This window comes from Salmo salar, chromosome 15 (genome assembly GCF_965601325.2).
Source record: "Salmo salar chromosome 15, fSalSal1, whole genome shotgun sequence".
Lineage (NCBI taxonomy): Eukaryota > Metazoa > Chordata > Actinopteri > Salmoniformes > Salmonidae > Salmo > Salmo salar.
Genome location: NC_138305.1, coordinates 2,426,158 through 2,448,623, shown reverse-complemented (window position 1 = coordinate 2,448,623; position 22,466 = coordinate 2,426,158). Strand labels below are relative to the sequence as shown.

General features: G+C 47.5%; 2 protein-coding genes across 2 annotated transcripts in view; one reads left to right on the top strand and one right to left on the bottom strand.

Moving 5' to 3' along the window:
- Positions 1–512: 512 nt before the first annotated feature.
- On the bottom strand, positions 513–3,760 carry LOC106570804 (zinc-binding protein A33-like). Its single transcript, XM_045695235.2, has one exon. It carries the CDS (start codon positions 3,539–3,541, stop codon positions 2,636–2,638), a length of 906 nt encoding a protein of 301 aa, XP_045551191.2. The 5' UTR covers positions 3,542–3,760; the 3' UTR covers positions 513–2,635.
- A 5,263-nt stretch (positions 3,761–9,023) lies between these two features.
- LOC106570803 (sushi domain-containing protein 2) overlaps positions 9,024–22,466 on the top strand; it is a 38,906-nt gene continuing 25,463 nt past the window's right edge. The window contains exons 1-8 of the mRNA XM_014143341.3: positions 9,024–9,232; positions 10,848–11,052; positions 12,219–12,367; positions 12,776–13,145; positions 14,531–14,732; positions 14,858–14,943; positions 15,140–15,408; positions 15,611–15,754. Of these exons, the coding sequence (XP_013998816.2) occupies positions 9,094–9,232; positions 10,848–11,052; positions 12,219–12,367; positions 12,776–13,145; positions 14,531–14,732; positions 14,858–14,943; positions 15,140–15,408; positions 15,611–15,754 (1,564 nt within the window). The 5' untranslated portion in view covers positions 9,024–9,093. The remainder of the gene's footprint in view (positions 9,233–10,847; positions 11,053–12,218; positions 12,368–12,775; positions 13,146–14,530; positions 14,733–14,857; positions 14,944–15,139; positions 15,409–15,610; positions 15,755–22,466) is intronic.

Genomic DNA, 22,466 nt, shown 5'->3' with positions numbered 1-22,466 from the left:
ATCATCTGACTATAAACACACATACTGTATTATATTACAGTCTCATAGTTAAACTTTAACAAAATGTATAATTTACTTTTGTCCTCTTAATAAGTCATAATTCGGTATAATTATTAAAAAGACCTTTATCACTGCACGAATCCCCATAGAAAACAGTCAGATGACAGAGACCCAGCAGTACAAAAAACCTAGCATGACAGCTGAGTCACAACTTAACGACATCACTCTGACTCTCTGGATACAGCTGAGTCACAACCTAACGACATCACTCTGACTCTCTGGATACAGCTGAGTCACAACCTAACAACATCACTCTGATTCTCTGGATACAGCTGAGTCACAACCTAACGACATCACTCTGATTCTCCGGGTATAGATGAGTCACAACATAAAGTCATCACTCTGATTCTCTGGGTATAGATGAGTCACAACCTAACAACATCACTCTGATTCTCTGGGTATAGATGAGTCACAACCTAACGACATCACTCTGATTCTCTGGGTATAGATGAGTCACAACCTAACAGTCATCACTCTGATTCTCTGGGTATAGATGAGTCACAACCTAACGACATCACTCTGACTCTCTGGATACAGCTGAGTCACAACCTAACAACATCACTCTGATTCTCTGGATACAGCTGAGTCACAACCTAACAACATCACTCTGATTCTCTGGATACAGCTGAGTCACAACCTAACGACATCACTCTGATTCTCCGGGTATAGATGAGTCACAACCTAACAACATCACTATGATTCTCTGGATACAGCTGAGTCACAACCTAACAACATCTCTCTGATTCTCTGGATACAGCTGAGTCACAACCTAACGACATCACTCTGATTCTCTGGGTATAGATGAGTCACAACCTAACAACATCACTCTGATTCTCTGGATACAGCTGAGTCACAACCTAATGACATCACTCTGACTCTCTGGGTATAGATGAGTCACAACATAAAGTCATCACTCTGATTCTCTGGGTATAGATGAGTCACAACCTAACAACATCACTCTGACTCTCTGGGTATAGATGAGTCACAACCTAACAACATCACCCTGATTCTCTGGGTATAGATGAGTCACAACATAAAGTCATCACTCTGATTCTCTGGGTATAGATGAGTCACAACCTAACAACATCACTCTGATTCTCTGGATACAGCTGAGTCACAACCTAACAACATCACTCTGATTCTCTGGATACAGCTGAGTCACAACCTAACGACATCACTCTGATTCTCTGGGTATAGATGAGTCACAACCTAACAACATCACTCTGATTCTCTGGGTATAGATGAGTCACAACCTAACGACATCACTCTGATTCTCTGGGTATAGATGAGTCACAACATAAAGTCATCACTCTGATTCTCTGGGTATAGATGAGTCACAACATAAAGTCATCACTCTGATTCTCTGGGTATAGATGAGTCACAACCTAACGACATCACTCTGATTCTCTGGGTATAGATGAGTCACAACCTAACAACATCACTCTGATTCTCTGGGTATAGATGAGTCACAACCTAACGACATCACTCTGATTCTCTGGGTATAGATGAGTCACAACCTAACGACATAACTGATTCTCTGGGTATAGATGAGTCACAACCTAACAACATCACTCTGATTCTCTGGGTATAGATGAGTCACAACCTAACTACATCACTCTGATTCTCTGGGTATAGATGAGTCACAACCTAACGACATCACTCTGATTCTCTGGGTATAGATGAGTCACAACCTAACGACATCACTCTGATTCTCTGGGTATAGATGAGTCACAACCTAACAACATCACTCTGATTCTCTGGGTATAGATGAGTCACAACCTAACGACATCACTCTGATTCTCTGGGTATAGATGAGTCACAACCTAACGACATCACTCTGATTCTCTGGGTATAGATGAGTCACAACCTAACGACATCACTCTGATTCTCTGGGTATAGATGAGTCACAACCTAACGACATCACTCTGATTCTCTGGGTATAGATGAGTCACAACATAAAGTCATCACTCTGATTCTCTGGGTATAGATGAGTCACAACCTAACAACATCACTCTGATTCTCTGGATACAGCTGAGTCACAACCTAACGACATCACTCTGATTCTCTGGATACAGCTGAGTCACAACCTAACGACATCACTCTGATTCTCTGGATACAGCTGAGTCACAACTAAGTCATCACTCTGATTCTCTGGGTATAGATGAGTCACAACATAAAGTCATCACTCTGATTCTCTGGGTATAGATGAGTCACAACCTAACGACATCACTCTGATTCTTTGGGTATAGATGAGTCACAACCTAACGACATCACTCTGATTCTCTGGGTATAGATGAGTTTAATCTCTCTGAGAACAGAGAGTATATTACCCCAAATATAAGGTGACTGTTTATTATCAACAGTCACCTTATCAGAGTGATTCATATTCATCAGAAACCAAAGCACTAATCACACACACACACACACACACACACACACACACACACACACACACACACACACACACACACACACACACACACACACACACACACACACACACACACACACACACACACACACACACAGCTCACTGAGATGACTTTTCTGTTAGAGACACCATTGATTGGCAGATCTATATACCAGTGTTGCCATCATCACCAACCTTTCCATTAGAGAAGAATGGGTAGAGTCTCTCAGTAAATGTATCTCTGAAAGTATAGATGTGTGTCATGTCTTTGGTATCGTAGAAGGACACCTCTCCCCTGTCATAGTCCAGCTGTACTCTGATCCTCTGGGGTCTCCTCTTCAGAGTGAGGGTCCCACCTATTCCTGTTTTATACTGACCACTGTTCAGCTTTAAAGACCAGAGTCCAAACTCTGGGTTAAAATATTGTACTTCCTCCTGCCTTTTGATCGACTCCTTGGCCACACCTATATACCAGTGAGGGTGGTCCTCCACCTCCACCTCCCAGCTGAGCTTTCCTGAGCTGAACCCCTCAGAGCCCAGACCTGTGATGCAAATGGTGTTCCTCTCTGGGTTGTCAGGGAGCTGCTGCCTTTTGCCTAAATGTCTCACACTGGTCAGATCATCAGACAGAGAGAGCCAGCGGGAAGCAGTGTTGGGGTCCAGAATCACAGGAGTGTATTTGACAATCCCCTGCATATTCTCCCAGACTCTGAACTGCAGGTTGCTCAGGTATTTGGCCACATCTATCAGTGCTCCTGAGACCAGCTGTGGATCCGGCAGTGTGTACTGGGCTCTGGAGAATGTCTGGGTGTGTTTGTAGCTCTTGAGAAATGACACCTCTCGTTTCTGGAATTCTTGTTTCACAGCAGTGATGCTTTCTGTGAGAGAAGAGATCTGGTCCTGAATGTTCTTCATCTCTCTGGCAATCGTCTTCCCCTTCTCCTCCTCTTCCTCCCTCAGTGCTGCCAGTCTGGCCTCCTCTTCCTCTCTCAGGAACTGGTGAAGCTTCTCAAACTCCCCTCTGATCTGTCTCTCTGTGGATACCAGCTGTTTCTTGGAGTATTGAAACATTTTGTTGTATGTGGCCTACTGCACTGACGAGCCGGCAGTCAGTGAAGTATCCCCCGCTGTGCTTGGCGGCCTCGTCCGACACGGTGCAGTACACCATGGTCTGAACGCCCGTCTCACACGGCATCAGCATACGAAACAGGATGGAGTAGGAGTAGATCCAGCTGCTCTGAGAGAGGGAGAGAGAGGGAGGGAGAGAGGAGAGAGGGAGAGAGAGGAGAGGGAGAGAGGGTGGGAGGGAGAGAGGAGAGAGAGGGAGGGAGGAGAGAGAGGGAGAGAGGAGAGAGAGGGAGGGAGGGAGGAGAGAGTGTGGGAGGGAGGGAGGGAGGGAGGGAGGGAGGGAGGGAGGGAGGGAGGAGGGAGGGAGGGAGGGAGGGAGGGAGGGAGGGGAGAGGGAGAGAGGGTGGGAGGGAGAGAGGAGAGAGAGGGAGGGAGGAGAGAGAGGGAGGTAGTGTGGGAGGGTGGAGAGAGAGAGGGAGAGAGGAGAGAGAGGGAGGGAGAGAGTGTGGGAGGGAGGGAGGAGAGAGGGGGAGGGAGAGATGGAGAGAGGGAGGGAGAGAGTGTGGGAGGGAGGGAGGAGAGAGGGGGATGGAGAGATGGAGGGAGAGAGAGAGTGTGTGAGGGAGGGAGGAGAGAGAGGGAGAGAGGGAGGGAGGAGAGAGAGGGAGAGAGAGTGTGGGAGGGAGTGTGGGAGGGAGGAGAGAAAGGGAGAGAGAGAGAGGGAGAGGGGGAGGGAGGAGAGAGAGAGTGTGGGAGGGAGGAGATAGAGGAGAGAGAGAGAGAGTGTGGGAGGGAGGAGAGAGAGGGAGGGAGAGAGAGTGTGGGAGGGAGGGAGGGAGGGAGAGAGGGAGGAGAGAGGGAGGGAGGAGACAGAGGGAGGGAGAGAGTGGGAGGGAGGGTGGAGAGAGGGGGAGGGAGGAGAGAGAGGGAGGGAGAGATGGAGGGAGAGAGAGAGTGTGGGAGGGAGGGAGGAGAGAGAGGGAGGGAGGGAGGAGAGAGAGGGATGGAGAGATGGAGGGAGAGAGAGAGTGTGTGAGGGAGGGAGGAGAGAGAGGGAGAGAGGGAGGGAGGAGGGAGAGGGAGAGAGAGTGTGGGAGGGAGTGTGGGAGGGAGGAGAGAAAGGGAGAGAGAGAGAGGGAGAGGGGGAGGGAGGAGAGAGAGAGTGTGGGAGGGAGGAGATAGAGGAGAGAGAGAGAGAGTGTGGGAGGGAGGAGAGAGAGGGAGGGAGAGAGAGTGTGGGAGGGAGGGAGGGAGGGAGAGAGGGAGGAGAGAGGGAGGGAGGAGAGAGAGGGAGGGAGAGAGTGTGGGAGGGAGGGTGGAGAGAGGGGGAGGGAGGAGAGAGATGGAGGGAGAGATGGAGGGAGAGAGAGAGTGTGGGAGGGAGGGAGGAGAGAGAGGGAGGGAGGGAGGGAGGAGAGAGAGGGAGGGAGGGAGAGTGTGGGAGGGAGAGAGTGGGAGGGATAGAGTGGGAGGGAGGAGAGAGGGTGGGAGGGAGGAGAGAGGGTGGGTGGGAGGGAGGGAGGAGAGAGGGTGGGAGGGAGGGAGGAGAGAGGGTGGGAGGGAGGGAGGGGAAAGAGATGAATGATTGTTTTTTTCTTAATGACTTAGTAAAACAAACAATTTACATTTCATTGGACAACAGAGAGTTGTGCCAACATTTTCTTTAATTTATACGAAAGATGATCTATTATATTGACAAGATAGCCAAGAGACCGCTCTAACAGTGGAAATTCATGTCCTCAATGAGCGAAGGCAATTGAGGTCAGGTGGGACCATTCGAACCAATGAGATGGCAGATACACATGTGAAAAACAGGCACAACTACTCTGAACAAAAATATAAAACGCGATCCCATGTTTCATGAGCTGAAGTAAAAGATCCCAGATATTTTCCATACCCCCCATCCCCCAAAACCCCCCAACATATTTCTCTCTAATTTTGTGCACAAATTTGTTTACATACCTGTTAGTGAGCATTTCTCATTTGCCAAGATAATCCATCCACCTGACAGATGTAGCATATCAAGAAGCTGATTAGACAGCATGATCATTACACAGGTGCATCTTGTGCTGGGGACAATAAAAAGCCACTCTAAAATGTGCAGTTTTGCCACACAACACAATGCCACAGATGTCTCAAGTTGAGGGAGTGTGCAATTGGCACGCTGACTGCAGGAATGTCCACCAGAGCTACTGCCAAAGAATGTAATGTTAATTTCTCTACCATAAACTGCATCCAATCTCATTTTGGAGAATTTGGCATTACGTCCAACCGGCACGTTGGGCATGGACACGTTGGGCATGCCTGGGTGGAGAGAGCAGGGCACGCTGGGCATGCCTGGGTGGAGAGAGCGGGGCACACTGGGTATGCCTGGGAGGAGAGAGCAGGGCACGCTGGGCATGCCTGGGAGGAGAGAGCAGGGCATGCTGGGCATGGATGGGAGGAGAGAGCAGGGCACGCTGGGCATGCCTGGGTGGAGAGAGCGGGGCACGCTGAGCATGGATGGGAGGAGAGAGCGGGGCACGCTGGGCATGGATGGGTGGAGAGAGCAGGGCACACTGGGCATGCCTGGGTGGAGAGAGTGGGGCACGCTGGGCATGCCTGGGAGGAGAGAGCGGGGCACACTGGGCATGCCTGGGTGGAGAGAGCGGGGCACACTGGGCATGCCTGGGAGAAGAGAGCGGGGCACACTGGGCATGCCTGGGTGGAGAGAGCGGGGCACACTGGGCATGCCTGGGAGAAGAGAGCGGGTGATGAAAATACGAGTTAATATCCCATTGAGGTTAGATGGTTCTGTGACAGGGTATTAGAGGAACGGTGCCTGCAGAACGCTGAGTATAGTGAGTCTGTACTTCCACATGAACGCACTCAAACACACTGCCAAAACCCCTACAAGCAGGGCCTGAGGGTTTCACATTTCACCTTTTTATTGTCCTGCACAAGTACAGTGAAATGCCTTATTGCTCTTTCCCCACAATGCAGAAATAAATATCAGTAGGAGTATAAACAAATCAATCAAAAAGTGAGGTAGAACAAAAACACACGAGAAAAAGAAATAAGAATACGAGAAAGTAAGCTACATACAGGGTCAGTTCCAGGGTCAGTTCCAGGGTCAGTTCCAGGGTCAGTTCCAGGGTCAGTAGCTACATACAGGGTCAGTTCCAGGGTCAGTTCCAGGGTCAGTTCCAGGGTCAGTTCCAGGGTCAGTAGCTACATACAGGGTCAGTTCCAGGGTCAGTTCCAGGGTCAGTAGCTACATACAGGGTCAGTTCCAGGGTCAGTTCCAGGGTCAGTAGCTACATACAGGGTCAGTTCCAGGGTCAGTTCCAGGGTCAGTTCCAGGGTCAGTAGCTACATACAGGGTCAGTTCCAGGGTCAGTTCCAGGGTCAGTTCCAGGGTCAGTAGCTACATACAGGGTCAGTTCCAGGGTCAGTTCCAGGGTCAGTTCCAGGGTCAGTTCCAGAGTCAGTTCCAGGGTCAGTAGCTACATACAGGGTCAGTTCCAGGGTCAGTAGCTACATACAGAGTCCGTTCCAAGGTCAGTAGCTATATACAGGGTCAGTTCCAGGGTCAGTATCTATATACAGGGTCAGTTCCAGGGTCAGTAACTATATACAGGCTCAGTTCCAGGGTCAGTTCCAGGGTCAGTAGCTATATACAGGCTCAGTTCCAGGGTCAGTTCCAGGGTCAGTAGCTATATACAGGCTCAGTTCCAGGGTCAGTTCCAGGGTCAGTAGCTATATACAGGCTCAGTTCCAGGGTCAGTTCCAGGGTCAGTAGCTATATACAGGCTCAGTTCCAGGGTCAGTAGCTATATACAGGCTCAGTTCCAGGGTCAGTAGCTATATACAGGCTCAGTTTACAGTTTACATTGTGCAGGGATACTGGAGTGGGAGGGTTAAATATGTATAGGCGTAAGGTGACTAGGCATCAGGATATATGATAAACAGTGTAGCAGCAGCGTATTTGATGAATGTATGTGTGTGTGTGTGTGTGTGTGTGTGTGTGTGTGTGTGTGTGTGTGTGAGTGTCAGCGTGAGTGTGTACATAGAGTCAGTTGAAAAATAAAATAGAAGTGCCAATGCAGATAGGCCGTGTAGCCATTGTGTTAGCTATTTAGCAGTCTATGTCTTGGGGATAGAAGCTGTTCAGGAGCCTCTTGGTGTCAGACTTGTTGCTCCGGTACCTCATGCAGTGCAGAAGCAGAGAGAACAGTCTATGTCTTGGGTAGCTGGAGGGTTCATTCACTACCGCGAAAATGTAATGATTCTATCAGCTAGGACCAATGTAATGGCTTGTTTCTGGCATAGTTTGTTTTACTTCGAGCAAATGGGAAATGGGTCACAAGACTCCCTCCCTCCCTCCCACCCTCTCACCTGCGTTATTGATGAGTATGTCCAGTCTCTTCTCTCTCTGTAGGAAGGTCTAACAGAACTCCCTCATGGATAATAAGAACAAATTCTTATTTACAATGACGGCCTACACCGGACGAAGCTGGGCCAATTGTGCACCGCCCTATGGGACTCCCAACCACGGCCGGATGTGGTACAGCATGGATTCGAACCAGGGACTGGAGTGACCGCTGCGCCACTCGGAAGCCCACAGATGATACTAAGGGTGGAGTGTTACAGCATGACATAGATACAATTACAGCATGACATAGATACAGTTACAGCATGACATAGATACAGTTTAATGGGGTTGGGGAAGGGGTTTTGGGGGAGGGTGTGGTAGAAGTTAGTAGGGATTTATTAGGTTTTAATTTTATTTTCATGGTAGTACAGAATTGGGAAGATCCTGATTGATCGTACATTCCAGCACAGTAGGTGGCGGCATGCACTTAAACGATTGTTTGCGGACCGCTATGAAATGACAAAAGAAGAATAGCTCGCTAACCAACCTAATTTTCATTTCTGAGATTCGCTTGGGCTTTACTAGTGATGAGAGCTGTTTTACCGTCCAGTCTTTTCAAGTCCGTGCAATACCTCCTCTTTTTCATCCATTTCAAAAACAAAAAGCAAACTAATAAAGCGATAATCGTGTACAAAATATACATTTTTGTAAGCTACAGTAGCTGGTTAGCCACATAAAAACGGTGTTATGAAGCTGTAGCATTCTGTTCCGCGACACAAGTAACGAAATCCCAACCAAATAATACTAGAAAACGACTGAAAAACGTATTTTAATACATACTGAGAGCCAACTGGCTGACCTGCTAGATTACGGGGCTGTAAAATGTGCCTTTCAGTTTATTGAACGAGACTGTTGAAAGCGCTGTAATGTTGCAGGAAAAAGATATACAGTTATCGAACTGTAATTCCAAGGCTACTTAATCTATTTAAATATGACTTCTATTTACTTTTTCTGCAAAATGCTTTTCTCTAAAATAGCAACAGATTACCCTGAAGAGCGATACATTCTCTACTAGAAGTAAAAATGTGTGAGCCGTATTCTGTTAAATAATAACTGCATGACTCGCATGCCTGGAGCGAAATATTCATTATCAGAAAGACCTTTGTTACTTTCACAACAACCGCAACTGCAGACTTGTTCAATGCCACATCGTCATAACATTGTGCTGATAAAAATGAACACAGGAAAGAATGTAGGACAGCTGTCTACTATGAGGTTCAAGTGGAGACAGAGCATCTTGCTCTTAGCAGTTATACTTGTATGCATTTCCGAAATAACTGGTAAGTTGTTATTTTTCAAGTTAAAGATGTAAATAACAGTTTAAGAATACATTTAATTCTGTCAAGTAGATACATTATTACTGGTTTAAAAGCTCATAACAAGGCAAATACAGAGTCCAACAAATCTGGATGGTTAATAACAGTGTTGTGAATGTAATGTAAACAGTAGATTCATTACCAGAGCACTTCATGTATTTATGTTCAGGAGATAACAGAACTACTTATTAAACAGTATCAGATAGGGATATTGTCTTACTATTGTATTATTTTGCATATGAAAACTGCTTAGATTGTTCATTTACCATAAAGCCTGTTGAGTATGTCATTACAATCCATTTTTTAACATATCATTTACTAGTCCAGAAACATTATTTATAATTACCTGAAAATATACTGAACAAAAATATAAATGCAACAATTTCAAAGATTTGACTGAGTTACAGTTCATATGAGGAAATCAGTCAATTTAAATACATTCGTTAGGCCCTAATCTATAGATTTCACTGACTGGGAATAAAGATATGCATCTGTTGATCACAGATACCTTAACAAAAAATGGGCCTCAGGATCTCGTCACAATATTTCTGTGCTTTTAAATTGCCATTGATAAAATGCAATTGTGTTCGTTGTCCATAGCTTATGCCTGCCCATACCATAACCCCACCGACATCATCTGTTCACAACGTTGACATCAGCAAACCGCTCGCCCATACGACGCCATACATGTGGTCTGCGGTTGTGAGGCCGGTTAGACGTACTGCCAAATTCTCTAAACTGACTTTGGAGGCGGCTTATGGTAGAGAAATTAACATTACATTCTCTGGTAACAGCTCTGGGGGACAATCCAATTGCACGCTCCCTCAACTTGAAACATCTGTGGCATTGTTGTGTGACAAAACTGCACCTTTTAGAGTGCCATTTTATTGTTCCCAGCACAAGGTGCACCTGTTTAAGGATGAGGCTGTTTAATCAGCTTCTTGATATGCCACACCTGTCAGGTAGATGGATTATCTGGGCAAATGAGAAATGCTCACTAACAGGGATGTAAATACATTTATGCACGTCTTATAGAAATTAGATTTTTGTGCATATGAAACATTTCTGGGATCTTTTATTTCAGCTCATGAAACAATGGACAAACACTTTACATGTTGCGTTTATATTTTAGTTCTGTGTACTTTATACATTTCATTTGCTTATAAGAAGTCACACAGCTGACCAAATTACGCAAAGTTTTAGTTCTGGGTTAACCAAGATTAAAAAGATTACGATACCAATTACTGTAATTGTTACCATAGTTTTGAATGTAACATTTTTTATTTATTTTTATCTGTCAAACAAAATAGTTAACTTTGAGTGAGATAAGAAGATTTATCTTCAGGTCAATCATGTGATGGACAGTGTGGTGAAACACGGGCGACGTGTTCATGTCATGCTACATGTGTGTATCTTTCTTCAGGTCAATCATGTGATGGACAGTGTGGTGAAACACGGGGGACGTGTTCATGTCATGCTACATGTGTGTATCTTTCTTCAGGTCAATCATGTGATGGACAGTGTGGTGAAACACGGGGGACGTGTTCATGTCATGCTACATGTGTGTATCTTTCTTCAGGTCAATCATGTGATGGACAGTGTGGTGAAACACGGGGGACGTGTTCATGTCATGCTACATGTGTATCCCTTCTGACCTGCTGTGGAGACTACAGGCAGTACTGTCTCCAGATCTCCCCTTACTCAGGAACCATGATGGGTGGAAGTGTCTTCTCTATCCTCAATGCTACCTTCTATCCAAGCAAGCAAGAGCAGCTCACCTGCAGGTAGGTGTGGGTCACACACACACACACCCCTTCTCTCTTATACAACAACAGAGCGGTCTGGTCTTGAGATAATTGTGGGAGGTAAACATCTATGTAGCGTCTAGCTGTAGTGATCTTTGTAACACACATTGACATATTTGAGATATATCATGGGTTAGCCCTGGGATCTTAAATCTTTAACTCAGCTCTGTGGTTGGACCCTATAACGTCAATATCTTGAAAGATACCAATTAGTTTAGTCTGTAAACAGCTAATCTTTTCCAACTCCTACCTGTAACCATTAGGATGAAGTGAAAACTGACCTTACTTTAAATCAGTTTCTACCAGGGGAAACCTCATCCTTACTGTAAATCAGTTTCTACCAGAGGCAACCTCATCCTTCCTTACTGTAAATCAGTTTCTACCAGAGGCAACCTCATCCTTCCTTACTGTAAATCAGTTTCTACCAGGGGCAACCTCATCCTTCCTTACTGAAAATCAGTTTCTACCAGGGGCAACCTCATCCTTCCTTACTGTGAATCAGTTTCTATCAGGGGTAACCTCATCTTTCCTTACTGTAGCTCTATATGTGTTGTTATGTTGTTGAATCCTATCAGTAACCATGTTGTTGTGTTGCAGGTTCAGGGATGAATCCTAACAGTAACCATGTTGTGTTGCAGGTTCAGGGATGAATCCTAACAGTAACCATGTTGTGTTGCAGGTTCAGGGATGAATCCTAACAGTAACCATGGTGTTGTGTTGCAGGTTCAGGGATGAATCCTAACAGTAACCATGTTGTGTTGCAGGTTCAGGGATGAATCCTAACAGTAACCATGTTGTTGTGTTGCAGGTTCAGGGGTGAATCCTAACAGTAACCATGTTGTTGTGTTGCAGGTTCAGGGGTGAATCCTAACAGTAACCATGTTGTTGTGTTGCAGGTTCAGGGGTGAATCCTAACAGTAACCATGTTGTGTTGCAGGTTCAGGGATGAATCCTAACAGTAACCATGTTGTGTTGCAGGTTCAGGGGTGAATCCTAACAGTAACCATGGTGTTGTGTTGCAGGTTCAGGGATGAATCCTAACAGTAACCATGTTGTGTTGCAGGTTCAGGGGTGAATCCTAACAGTAACCATGTTGTGTTGCAGGTTCAGGGATGAATCCTAACAGTAACCATGTTGTGTTGCAGGTTCAGGGGTGAGATAGAGACAGTGGGCTACACAGATGGAGAAGGAAGAGGTTACTGTGTCTCCCCCTTACTGTTCCAGAGTGGATGGCTTCCCTTTGACGTTTCTACAGATGGACGGAACTTCAACAGTTCTGGAGAATACCTGTCAGGTAAGAGTTCCCGTTTGACAACACTACAGTTACGGTAAAGGTATACACAGCTTTTGTTAGATTTTTAGAACTCTCGTTAATGTTTAGTAAATGCTGTCTAAAAAGATGGACTCCGTATTGAGGATGAACTGTACACAGTAAATCAAAGTTCATTGCACTTGCCTGAAGTTTTATATAGATAAGATTAAAGACAGGATAAGACATTAAGATGTAAATAACTCCAGAGCTTTGAAACTCTGTTATTTCACATTATCTGCTACTCCCATGTGCAAGTTGTTAAGTTTTCAACCTTTCCAAAGATGAATATTTTTCTTGCAGCTACAGAGTTGCAACATAGTATAATTTACTCTCACACAGTTGCAATTTAAGAATTTTCTCACACATTCTCTATTCTACTTTTTCTATCAGTCCACCCAAGTAAAATGGACGCTGCATTTAAAGTGACGCTGGTGAATTCAACACAGTGGCAATACTACGGCACCCCCAACACAGCTGGAACACTGAGGATGACATGGAATCCTTCTCTGATTGGAGACAAGGACAGCATCAACATAGAACTATGGGGGTACAGAGAGGTCAATACCTCTACTACTGATACTACATGGGAGGAAGAGTTGCCCCCCCTGAGGGCAGAATGGACCTACCTGTACTCTCTCGGTAAAGGCCTAGCCAACAACGGTAGTTTCAGATTCACCCCCAAGCCTTCCGAGAAGCCCTACTCTGACTGGGAGGTGGGGAGTGTCAGAGTGAGCTCCAGTATCTACTCAGATGGAGCCAGGTATGGAATATGTACTGTACTGAACTGTACATGGAAGAGTACTTACAGACGATAGCATCTTTTTTTGCCCTGAGCCAGAGCAAGCACACCCGATTTAACTAATTATCCCATAATCCTTGATGAGTTAAAGCAGGGGTAGAGCAAAAATGTGCACTACTGGCACGCAGCTAGAGAGGACAAACATAGGTACATGGTAAACGTTTCATAATGTACATTTTGTTGAAATATTTACCATGGGCGAATCGATGTAGTCGAAGCTGATGAATTCCACAAAGCCTGGTCTCTGCTCCACTCTGTCGTTGGTGGAGTTGATCAGAAACCTCCACCATGGAGTTGAGTTTAGTCAGCTAACCAGCAGCCAGAGGCACTTGCTACACTGGTAGCCACTTCACAGGTGCTGTTTCAAAGCCAGACACTCAGATACTGTCAGATACTCCAGTGACTGTAATCATCTCCAATGAGTGCAATTTGCTCAATATTAAGAGTTGATAAATGAACCTGACGTCATTAGAAAGAAGATATTCAACCATAGAAAAGAAGAGAATACCGCTGCTTTAGTGAAGTATCCCTTTAAACATACTAACTATGCCTCTGAACCTGTCCAGAAACACAAGGGCTGTGTGGAATTGGGGCCCGGGCCCTGGCCTGGCACCGTACACAACCAGGGCCCAGACTTCAGAGTCTTCTGTCACTAACTATATACCTGGAATTGTGCATAGATATACCGTCCCTGTGTATAAACCCTGTGATTGTCCAGGAACGTCAGGGCTGTGTGGAGTGGGGCCCGGGCCCGGGCCCTGGCCTGGCACCGTACACAACCAGGGCCCAGACTTCAGAGTCTTCTGTCACTAACTATATACCTGGAATTGTGCATAGATATACCGTCCCTGTGTATAAACCCTGTGATTGTCCAGGAACGTCAGGGCTGTGTGGAGTGGGGCCCGGGCCCGGGCCCTGGCCTGGCACCGTACACAACCAGGGCCCAGACTTCAGAGTCTTCTGTCACTAACTATATACCTGGAATTGTGCATAGATATACCGTCCCTGTGTATAAACCCTGTGATTGTCCAGGAACGTCAGGGCTGTGTGGAGTGGGGCCCGGGCCCTGGCCCTGGCCTGGCACCGTACACAACCAGGGCCCAGACTTCAGAGTCTTCTGTCACTAACTATATACCTGGAATTGTGCATAGATATACCGTCCCTGTGTATAAACCCTGTGATTGTCCAGGAACGTCAGGGCTGTGTGGAGTGGGGCCCGGCCCCGGGCCCTGGCCTGGCACCGTACACAACCAGGGCCCAGACTACAGAGTCCTCTGTCACTAACTATATACCTGGAATTGTGCATAGATATACCGTCCCTGTGTATAAACCCTGTAATTGTCCAGGAACGTCAGGGCTGTGTGGAGTGGGGCCCATGCCCTGGCCTGGCACCTGGAGGAGGCCTTCAGGCAGGACTCAGCAGCCTGGGCCCTGGACAGGTGCCTGGCCTGGGACGTCCTGGAGAAGAGTCTCCCTAACTTCCTGGAGGAGGTGGTGGACTGTCCCTGTACCCTGGCCCAGGCCCGCGCAGACACCGGCAGGTTCCATGTAAGAACTCCTTGTTCATGAGGACCAATAACACCTCAACCAAAGAGCACCTTCAGGCTAGATTTTAGAGGCTCTGGTACTGTATCCTTCTAGCACTTTAAAAGTGAAGGTCTCTGGTGTTTCAGACTGACTACGGCTGTGACATGGAGAAGGGGAGTGTGTGTACCTACCACCCTGGTTCTGTACACTGTGTCCGAGCCGTACAGGCAAGGTAGGCGACACGGCCACCTCATCTCTTAAGTTTGGGAGAATTCAGAAGAAGTATTGATTTGACACCTACTGACATCAAGTTATATTTTGTCATAAAAAAATATGTACAGGTCTTTCCTAAGTCAGCAATTTGTATACCAAACAATCAGTAGAAAACACCAACTGTATCAATAACAGCCACTTTCTCCCATCCCCAGCCCTGTGTACAGAGCAGGACAGCAGTGTTGCTATGACAGCACGGGGGCCCAGGTTCTGACAGGGGACTCGATTGGAGGCAGCACCCCAGATCGGGCCCACGACTGGGGCTCCCCTCCCTACAGAGACCCCCCTCGGATCCCCAGCCTCTCCCACTGGATGTACGACGTCCTGACATTCTACTACTGCTGTCTGTGGTCTGACCACTGCCAGGTGTACTTCACACACAGACCCTCCAGCGGCTGTAGACGCTACACACCACCTACAGCTGGTGAGGAACTCATGGGTGTTTACAGTAGAATAAAATGCTCTCTGGTTGTTACAGAACCATCTACTGTATACTGAGTACTTATCGCAGTCTGGTCTCTCCCTAAGCCTCTCTTCTCTTGTTATGCTGTGTTGTCTCTTCAACACAAACACAAACAAGTAGCAAACTGATTCTTCTATTATTTTTCTCTTTCTCCCCCTCCTAGGTGCAGTTCTAGGGGACCCTCATTTTCTAACGTTTGATGGTGTAAGGTACACCTTCAATGGGAAAGGAGAGTACTACCTGGTTCTCTCACCAGACAGAGGGCTCAGTGTTCAGGGCCGGACAGAGCAGGTGAAACTAGAGAACGGTGAGTTTGTTCTCCACTGGAAACGAGCCTGTCTGTTTGTAGTGTACTTCCTCTCTCTAGGCTGTCTCTCTAGCTCTCTGTCTCTCTAGGCTGTCTCTTTCTGTCTCTCTAGATCTCTGTCTCAAGCTCTCTGCCTCTACTGCTTTGTCTCTCTGTCTCAACCTCTCTCTCTCTGTCTCTACCTCTCTGTCTCTTCCGGTCTGTCTCTTCCGGTCTGTCTCTACCTCTCTGTCTCTACCTCTCTGTCTCTACCTCTCTGTCTCTACCTCTCTGTCTCTACCTCTCTGTCTCTTCCGGTCTGTCTCTTCCGGTCTGTCTCTACCTCTCTGTCTCTACCTCTCTGTCTCTACCTCTCTGTCTCTACCTCTCTGTCTCTACCTCTACCTCTCTGTCTCTGCCTCTCAACTTCTATGTCTCTGCCTCTCTGCTTCTACCTCTGCCGGTCTGTCTCTGCTGGTCTCTCTCTGCCTGCCTCTCTCTCTCCCTGCCTGTCTGTCTTTCTCTGCCTCTACCCCTCTCTCTCTCGCTGTCTCGGCCTCTCTGTCTCTGCCTCTCTCTCGCTGTCTCTCTGTCTCAGCTTCTATTTGTTTGGCTGCTCAGGGTTTCAGGCTCGTCTCGAAAGACAAAACATTCTGTAATAGTTAATCGATTTGATTGTATTGAATGAATACTTTTTTACTTCTTAACACATTTTTTTGTCCCCTTTTGAGAATGCTGGATTGCTATTCTTCTCAAGAGGCATCATCACAGCTCAGGTTCACACACACATGCACATACACACTGTTTTACACAACAACAGAGCGAAGGGGTCTGGTCTTGAGATACTTGTGGGAGTGAAAACATTTTGGAGCTGTGAAAAGACATGTTATTTCCTCTAGTTTTCTCTTGTTCTTTCCCTGTCAATCTCTCTGGGTCAATCTGACTCTAGAACAGCTGTTATGAGGAGAACGGTGGTTAGGAGCTCCTCCAAACCCATTACTTTAGGAAACTGATCTGAAGCCAGATCAGTGGAGATTGCCAGATGTCAGCGGTAGGGCTCATACCGAAAACTTTTGTTTAGGCAATAAAAATATGTGAATGTCAGTTTTTTTACCGGCGTGCTGCCATTTCAGTTCTGTGGATTATATACGAGGACCCAGCACCTGATGTAAGTTTCTATACGTTGGGAGTCGACCACGTTGTTTATCTTTTCAGATTTACATTTACATTACATTTAAGTCATTTAGCAGACGCTCTTATCCAGAGCGACTTACAAATTGGTGCATTCACCTTATAATATCCAGTGGAACAACCACTTTACAATAGTGCATCTAAATCTTTTAAGGGGGGGGTTAGAAGGATTACTTTATCCTATCCCAGGTATTCCTTGAAGAGGTGGGGTTTCAGGTGTCTCCGGAAGGTGGTGATTGACTCCGCTGTCCTGGCGTCGTGAGGGAGCTTGTTCCACCATTGGGGTGCCAGAGCAGCGAACAGTTTTGACTGGGCTGAGCGGGAACTGTGCTTCCTCAGAGGTAGGGAGGCGAGCAGGCCAGAGGTGGATGAACGGAGTGCCCTTGTTTGGGTGTAGGGCCTGATCAGAGCCTGAAGGTACGGAGGTGCCGTTCCCCTCACAGCTCCGTAGGCAAGCACCATGGTCTTGTAGCGGATGCGAGCTTCGACTGGAAGCCAGTGGAGAGAGCGGAGGAGTGGGGTGACGTGAGAGAACTTGGGAAGGTTGAACACCAGACGGGCTGCGGCGTTCTGGATGAGTTGTAGGGGTTTAATGGCACAGGCAGGGAGCCCAGCCAGCAGCGAGTTGCAATAATCCAGACGGGAGATGACAAGTGCCTGGATTAGGACCTGCGCCGCTTCCTGTGTGAGGCAGGGTCGTACTCTGCGAATGTTGTAGATCATGAACCTACAGGATCGGGTCACCGCCTTGATGTTGGTGGAGAACGACAGGGTGTTGTCCAGGGTCACGCCAAGGCTCTTAGCACTCTGGGAGGAGGACACAAGGGAGTTGTCAACCGTGATGGCGAGATCATGGAACGGGCAGTCCTTCCCCGGGAGGAAGAGCAGCTCCGTCTTGCCGAGGTTCAGCTTGAGGTGGTGATCCGTCATCCACACTGATATGTCTGCCAGACATGCAGAGATGCGATTCGCCATCTGGTTGTCAGAAGGGGGAAAGGAGAAGATTAATTGTGTGTCATCTGCATAGCAATGATATGAGAGACCATGTGAGGATATGACAGAGCCAAGTGACTTGGTGTATAGCGAGAATAGGAGTGGGCCAAGAACAGAGCCCTGGGGGACACCAGCGGTGAGAGCACGTGGTGCGGAGACAGATTCTCGCCACGCCACCTGGTAGGAGCGACCTGTCAGGTAGGACGCAATCCAAGCGTGGGCGGCGCCGGAGATGCCCAGCTCGGAGAGGGTGGAGAGGAGGATCTGATGGTTCACGGTATCAAAGGCAGCAGATAGGTCTAGAAGGATGAGAGCAGAGGAGAGAGAGTTAGCTTTAGCAGTGCGGAGAGCCTCCGTGACACAGAGAAGAGCAGTCTCAGTTGAATGCCCAGTCTTGAAACCTGACTGATTAGGATCAAGAAGGTCATTCTGAGAGAGATAGCAAGAGAGCTGGCCAAGGACGGTGCGTTCAAGAGTTTTGGAGAGAAAGGAAAGAAGGGATACTGGTCTGTAGTTGTTGACATCGGAGGGATCGAGTGTAGGTTTTTTCAGAAGGGGTGCAACTCTCGCTCTCTTGAAGACGGAAGGGACGTAGCCAGCGGTCAAGGATGAGTTGATGAGCGAGGGGGAGGGGAGAGGACTCCGGAAATGGTCTGGAGAAGAGAGGAGGGGATAGGGTCAAGTGGGCAGGTTGTTGGGCGGCCGGCCGTCACAAGACGCGAGATTTCATCTGGAGAGAGAGGGGAGAAAGAGGTCAAAGCACAGGGTAGGGCAGTGTGAGCAGGACCAGCAGTGTCGTTTGACTTAGCAAACGAGGATCGGATGTCGTCAACCTTCTTTTCAAAATGGTTGACGAAGTCATCCGCAGAGAGGGAGGAGGGGGGGGGGGGAGGGGGAGGAGGATTCAGAAGGGAGGAGAAGGTAGCAAAGAGCTTCCTAGGGTTAGAGGCAGATGCTTGGAGTTTAGAGTGGTAGAAAGTGGCTTTAGCAGCAGAGACAGAAGAGGAAAATGTAGAGAGGAGGGAGTGAAAGGATGCCAGGTCCGCAGGGAGGCGAGTTTTCCTCCATTTCCGCTCGGCTGCCCGGAGCCCTGTTCTGTGAGCTCGCAGTGAGTCGTCGAGCCACGGAGCAGGAGGGGAGGACCGAGCCGGCCTGGAGGATAGGGGACAGAGGAAATCAAAGGATGCTGAGAGGGAGGAGAGGAGGGTTGAGGAGGCAGACTCAGGAGATAGGTTGGAGAAGGTTTGAGCAGAGGGAAGAGATGATAGGATGGAAGAGGAGAGAGTAGCGGGAGAGAGAGAGCGAAGGTTGGGACGGCGCAATACCATCCGAGTAGGGGCAGAGTGAGAAGTGTTGGATGAGAGCGAGAGGGAAAAGGATACAAGGTAGTGGTCGGAGACTTGGAGGGGAGTTGCGATGAGATTAGTGGAAGAACAGCATGTAGTAAAGATGAGGTCAAGCGTATTGCCTGCCTTGTGAGTAGGGGGGGAAGGTGAGAGGGTGAGGTCGAAAGAGGAGAGGAGTGGAAAGAAGGAGGCAGAGAGGAATGAGTCGAAGGTAGACGTGGGGAGGTTAAAGTCACCCAGAACTGTGAGAGGTGAGCCATCCTCAGGAAAGGAACTTATCAAGGCGTCAAGCTCATTGATGAACTCTCCAAGGGAACCTGGAGGGCGATAAATGATAAGGATGTTAAGCTTGAAAGGGCTGGTAACTGTGACAGCATGGAATTCAAATGAGGAGATAGACAGATGGGTCAGGGGAGAAAGAGAGAATGTCCACTTGGGAGAGATGAGGATTCCAGTGCCACCACCCCGCTGGCTCGATGCTCTAGGGGTATGCGAGAACACGTAGTCAGACGAGGAGAAAGCAGTAGGAGTAGCAGTGTTATCTGTGGTAATCCATGTTTCCGTCAGCGCCAGGAAGTCTAGGGACTGGAGGGTAGCATAGGCTGAGATGAACTCAGCCTTGTTGGCCGCAGACCGGCAGTTCCAGAGGCTGCCGGAGACCTGGAACTCCACGTGGGTCGTGCGCGCTGGGACCACCAGGTTAGAGTGGCAGTGAGCGTTTGGAGCGGTGTGAAGCGTTTGTATGGCCTGTGCAGAGGAGAGAGAACAGGGATAGACCGACACATAGTAGACAAGCTACAGAAGAGGCTACGCTAATGCAAATGAGATTGGAATGACAAGTGGACTACACGTCTCGAATGTTCAGGAAGTTAAGCTTACGTTGCAAAAATCTTATTGACTAAAATGATACAGTACTGCTGGCTGGTGGAGTAGGCTAGCTAGCAGTGGCTGCGTTGTTGACTTTGAACGTGTAGCTGGCTAGGTAACCTCGGTGGTTTCAGTACTACACCTTGTCATGATACAAAGCAACTTTGTAGCTAGCTAGCTAACATAACACTAATCAAGACGTTCCTTGTAGTGTATTTAGTTTCAACAATGCTGCTCGTCGGTGATAGTAGGCTGGGTTAGGAAAAATGGCGTCGCGGGGGACGGAAATAGCTGGCTAGCTAACCTCGATGGCTGGCTAGCTAACAATTATCAAGCTATGACAAAGACAACTAAGTAGCTAGTTAGGTAACACTGCACTAGTCAAATCGTTCCGTTGTAAAGTATTAGTATCTACAGCGCTGCTAGTCGGTAACGGTTGGCTAGCTGGCAGTGGGTTAATGATGACTAGGTGTGTTGAGTAAGTCTGGCGCCGCGTCGCGGCTGGCTAGCTCACCTCGATAATACTCAAACTCAAACTACACATTTATCTTAGATACAGAGACAGCAAAGACAACTACGTAGCTGGCTAACTAACACTAACACCACACTAATCAAGTCGTTACGTCGTTACGTTGTAATGTAATAGTTTCTGCGGTGCTGCTAGTCGGTAGAAGTTGGCTAGCTAGCAGTGATGACTAGCTAGCTAGCAGCTAGCAGTGTTGACTACGTTAGGAGGACGAAGATAGCTAGCCACGATAATTACTCAGTTACTCTAAACTACACAATTATCTTTGATACAAAGACGGCTATGTAGCTAGCTAAGAAGAATTGCTCAGATCAAACAAATCAAGCCGTTGTAATGTAGTGAAGTGTAATATTACCTGTGGAGCGAAGCGTGGTGCGACTGCTCGCTCCAAACCGGAAGTACAAAAACAATTACCAGATGCCAGATGCCAGATGCCAGATGCAGTGGTATTCAGCTAATAATAGAACGTCTGGATATGGGTATATGTTGCCAAGAGCTTTCAATTTAAGATGATATTATACACTGAGTGTACACAACATTAGGAACACCTTCCTATTATTGAGTTGCACCCCTTTTGCCCTCAGAGCCTAAAATTTGTCGGGGCATGGTCTCTACAAGGTGTCTACAAAGATACTGGTCCGTGTTGACTCCAATGCTTCCCACAGTTGTGTCAAGTTGGCTGGATGTCCTTTGGGTGGTGGACCATTCTTGATACACACAGGAAACTGTTGAGCGTGAAAAACCCAGCAGCGTTGCAGTTCTTGACACAAACCGGTACGCCTGGGACGTACAACCATACCCCGTTCAAAGGCACTTCATCTGTTGTCTTGCCCATTCACCCTCTGAATGGCACACATACACAATCCATGTCTGTTGTCTCAAGGCTTAAACATCCTTCTTTAACCTGTCTCCTCCCCTTCATCTACACTGATTGAAGTGGATTTAACACGTGATCAATAAGGGATTCACCTGGTTTTCAATAAGGGATTCACCTGGCTTTCACCTGGTCAGTCTATGTTTGTCTACTCAGTGTATATTTGTGGTTATGCTATGCGTATGAAATTGAATCCTCTACAGTAGCTTATGTTAAAGTGTGTCCACACTTTAGGCCTACAGTAAATTCAATTAAGCATTCAAACAAGTGTCAAGTTGTCACTGATACCTTAACCCAGGGCTGTTCAACTAAATTCTTACTGGGCCAGATCTAAAAACATTTTCCACATAGGATTATTCTTCAGAAAAACTGTAGATATATATACACTGCTCAAAAAAATAAAGGGAACACTTAAACAACACAATGTAACTCCAACTCAATCACACTTCTGTGAAATCAAACTGTCCACTTAGGAAGCAACACTGATTGACAATAAATGTCACATGCTGTTGTGCAAATGGAATAGACAACAGGTGGAAATTATAGGTAATTAGCAAGACTCCCCCAATAAAGGAGTGGTTCTGCAGGTGGGGACCACAGACCACTTCTCAGTTCCTATGCTTCCTGGCTGATGTTTTGGTCACTTTTGAATGCTGGCGGTGCTTTCACTCTAGTGGTAGCATGAGCCGGAGTCTACAACCCACACACGTGGCTCAGGTAGTGCAGCTCATCCAGGATGGCAAATCAATGCGAGCTGTGGCAAGAAAGTTTGCTGTGTCTGTCAGCGTAGTGTCCAGAGCATGGAGGCGCTACCAGGAGACAGGCCAGTACATCAGGGGACGTGGAGGAGGCTGTAGGAGGGCAACAACCCAGCAGCAGGACCGCTACCTCCGCCTTTGTGCAAGGAGGAGCAGGAGAAGCACTGCCAGAGCCCTG

What these genes read in the sequence shown, in the direction of transcription:
- LOC106570804 (XM_045695235.2), bottom strand. Translation starts at nt 3,541, where the DNA reads ATGTTTCAATACTCCAAGAAACAGCTGGTATCCACAGAGAGACAGATC.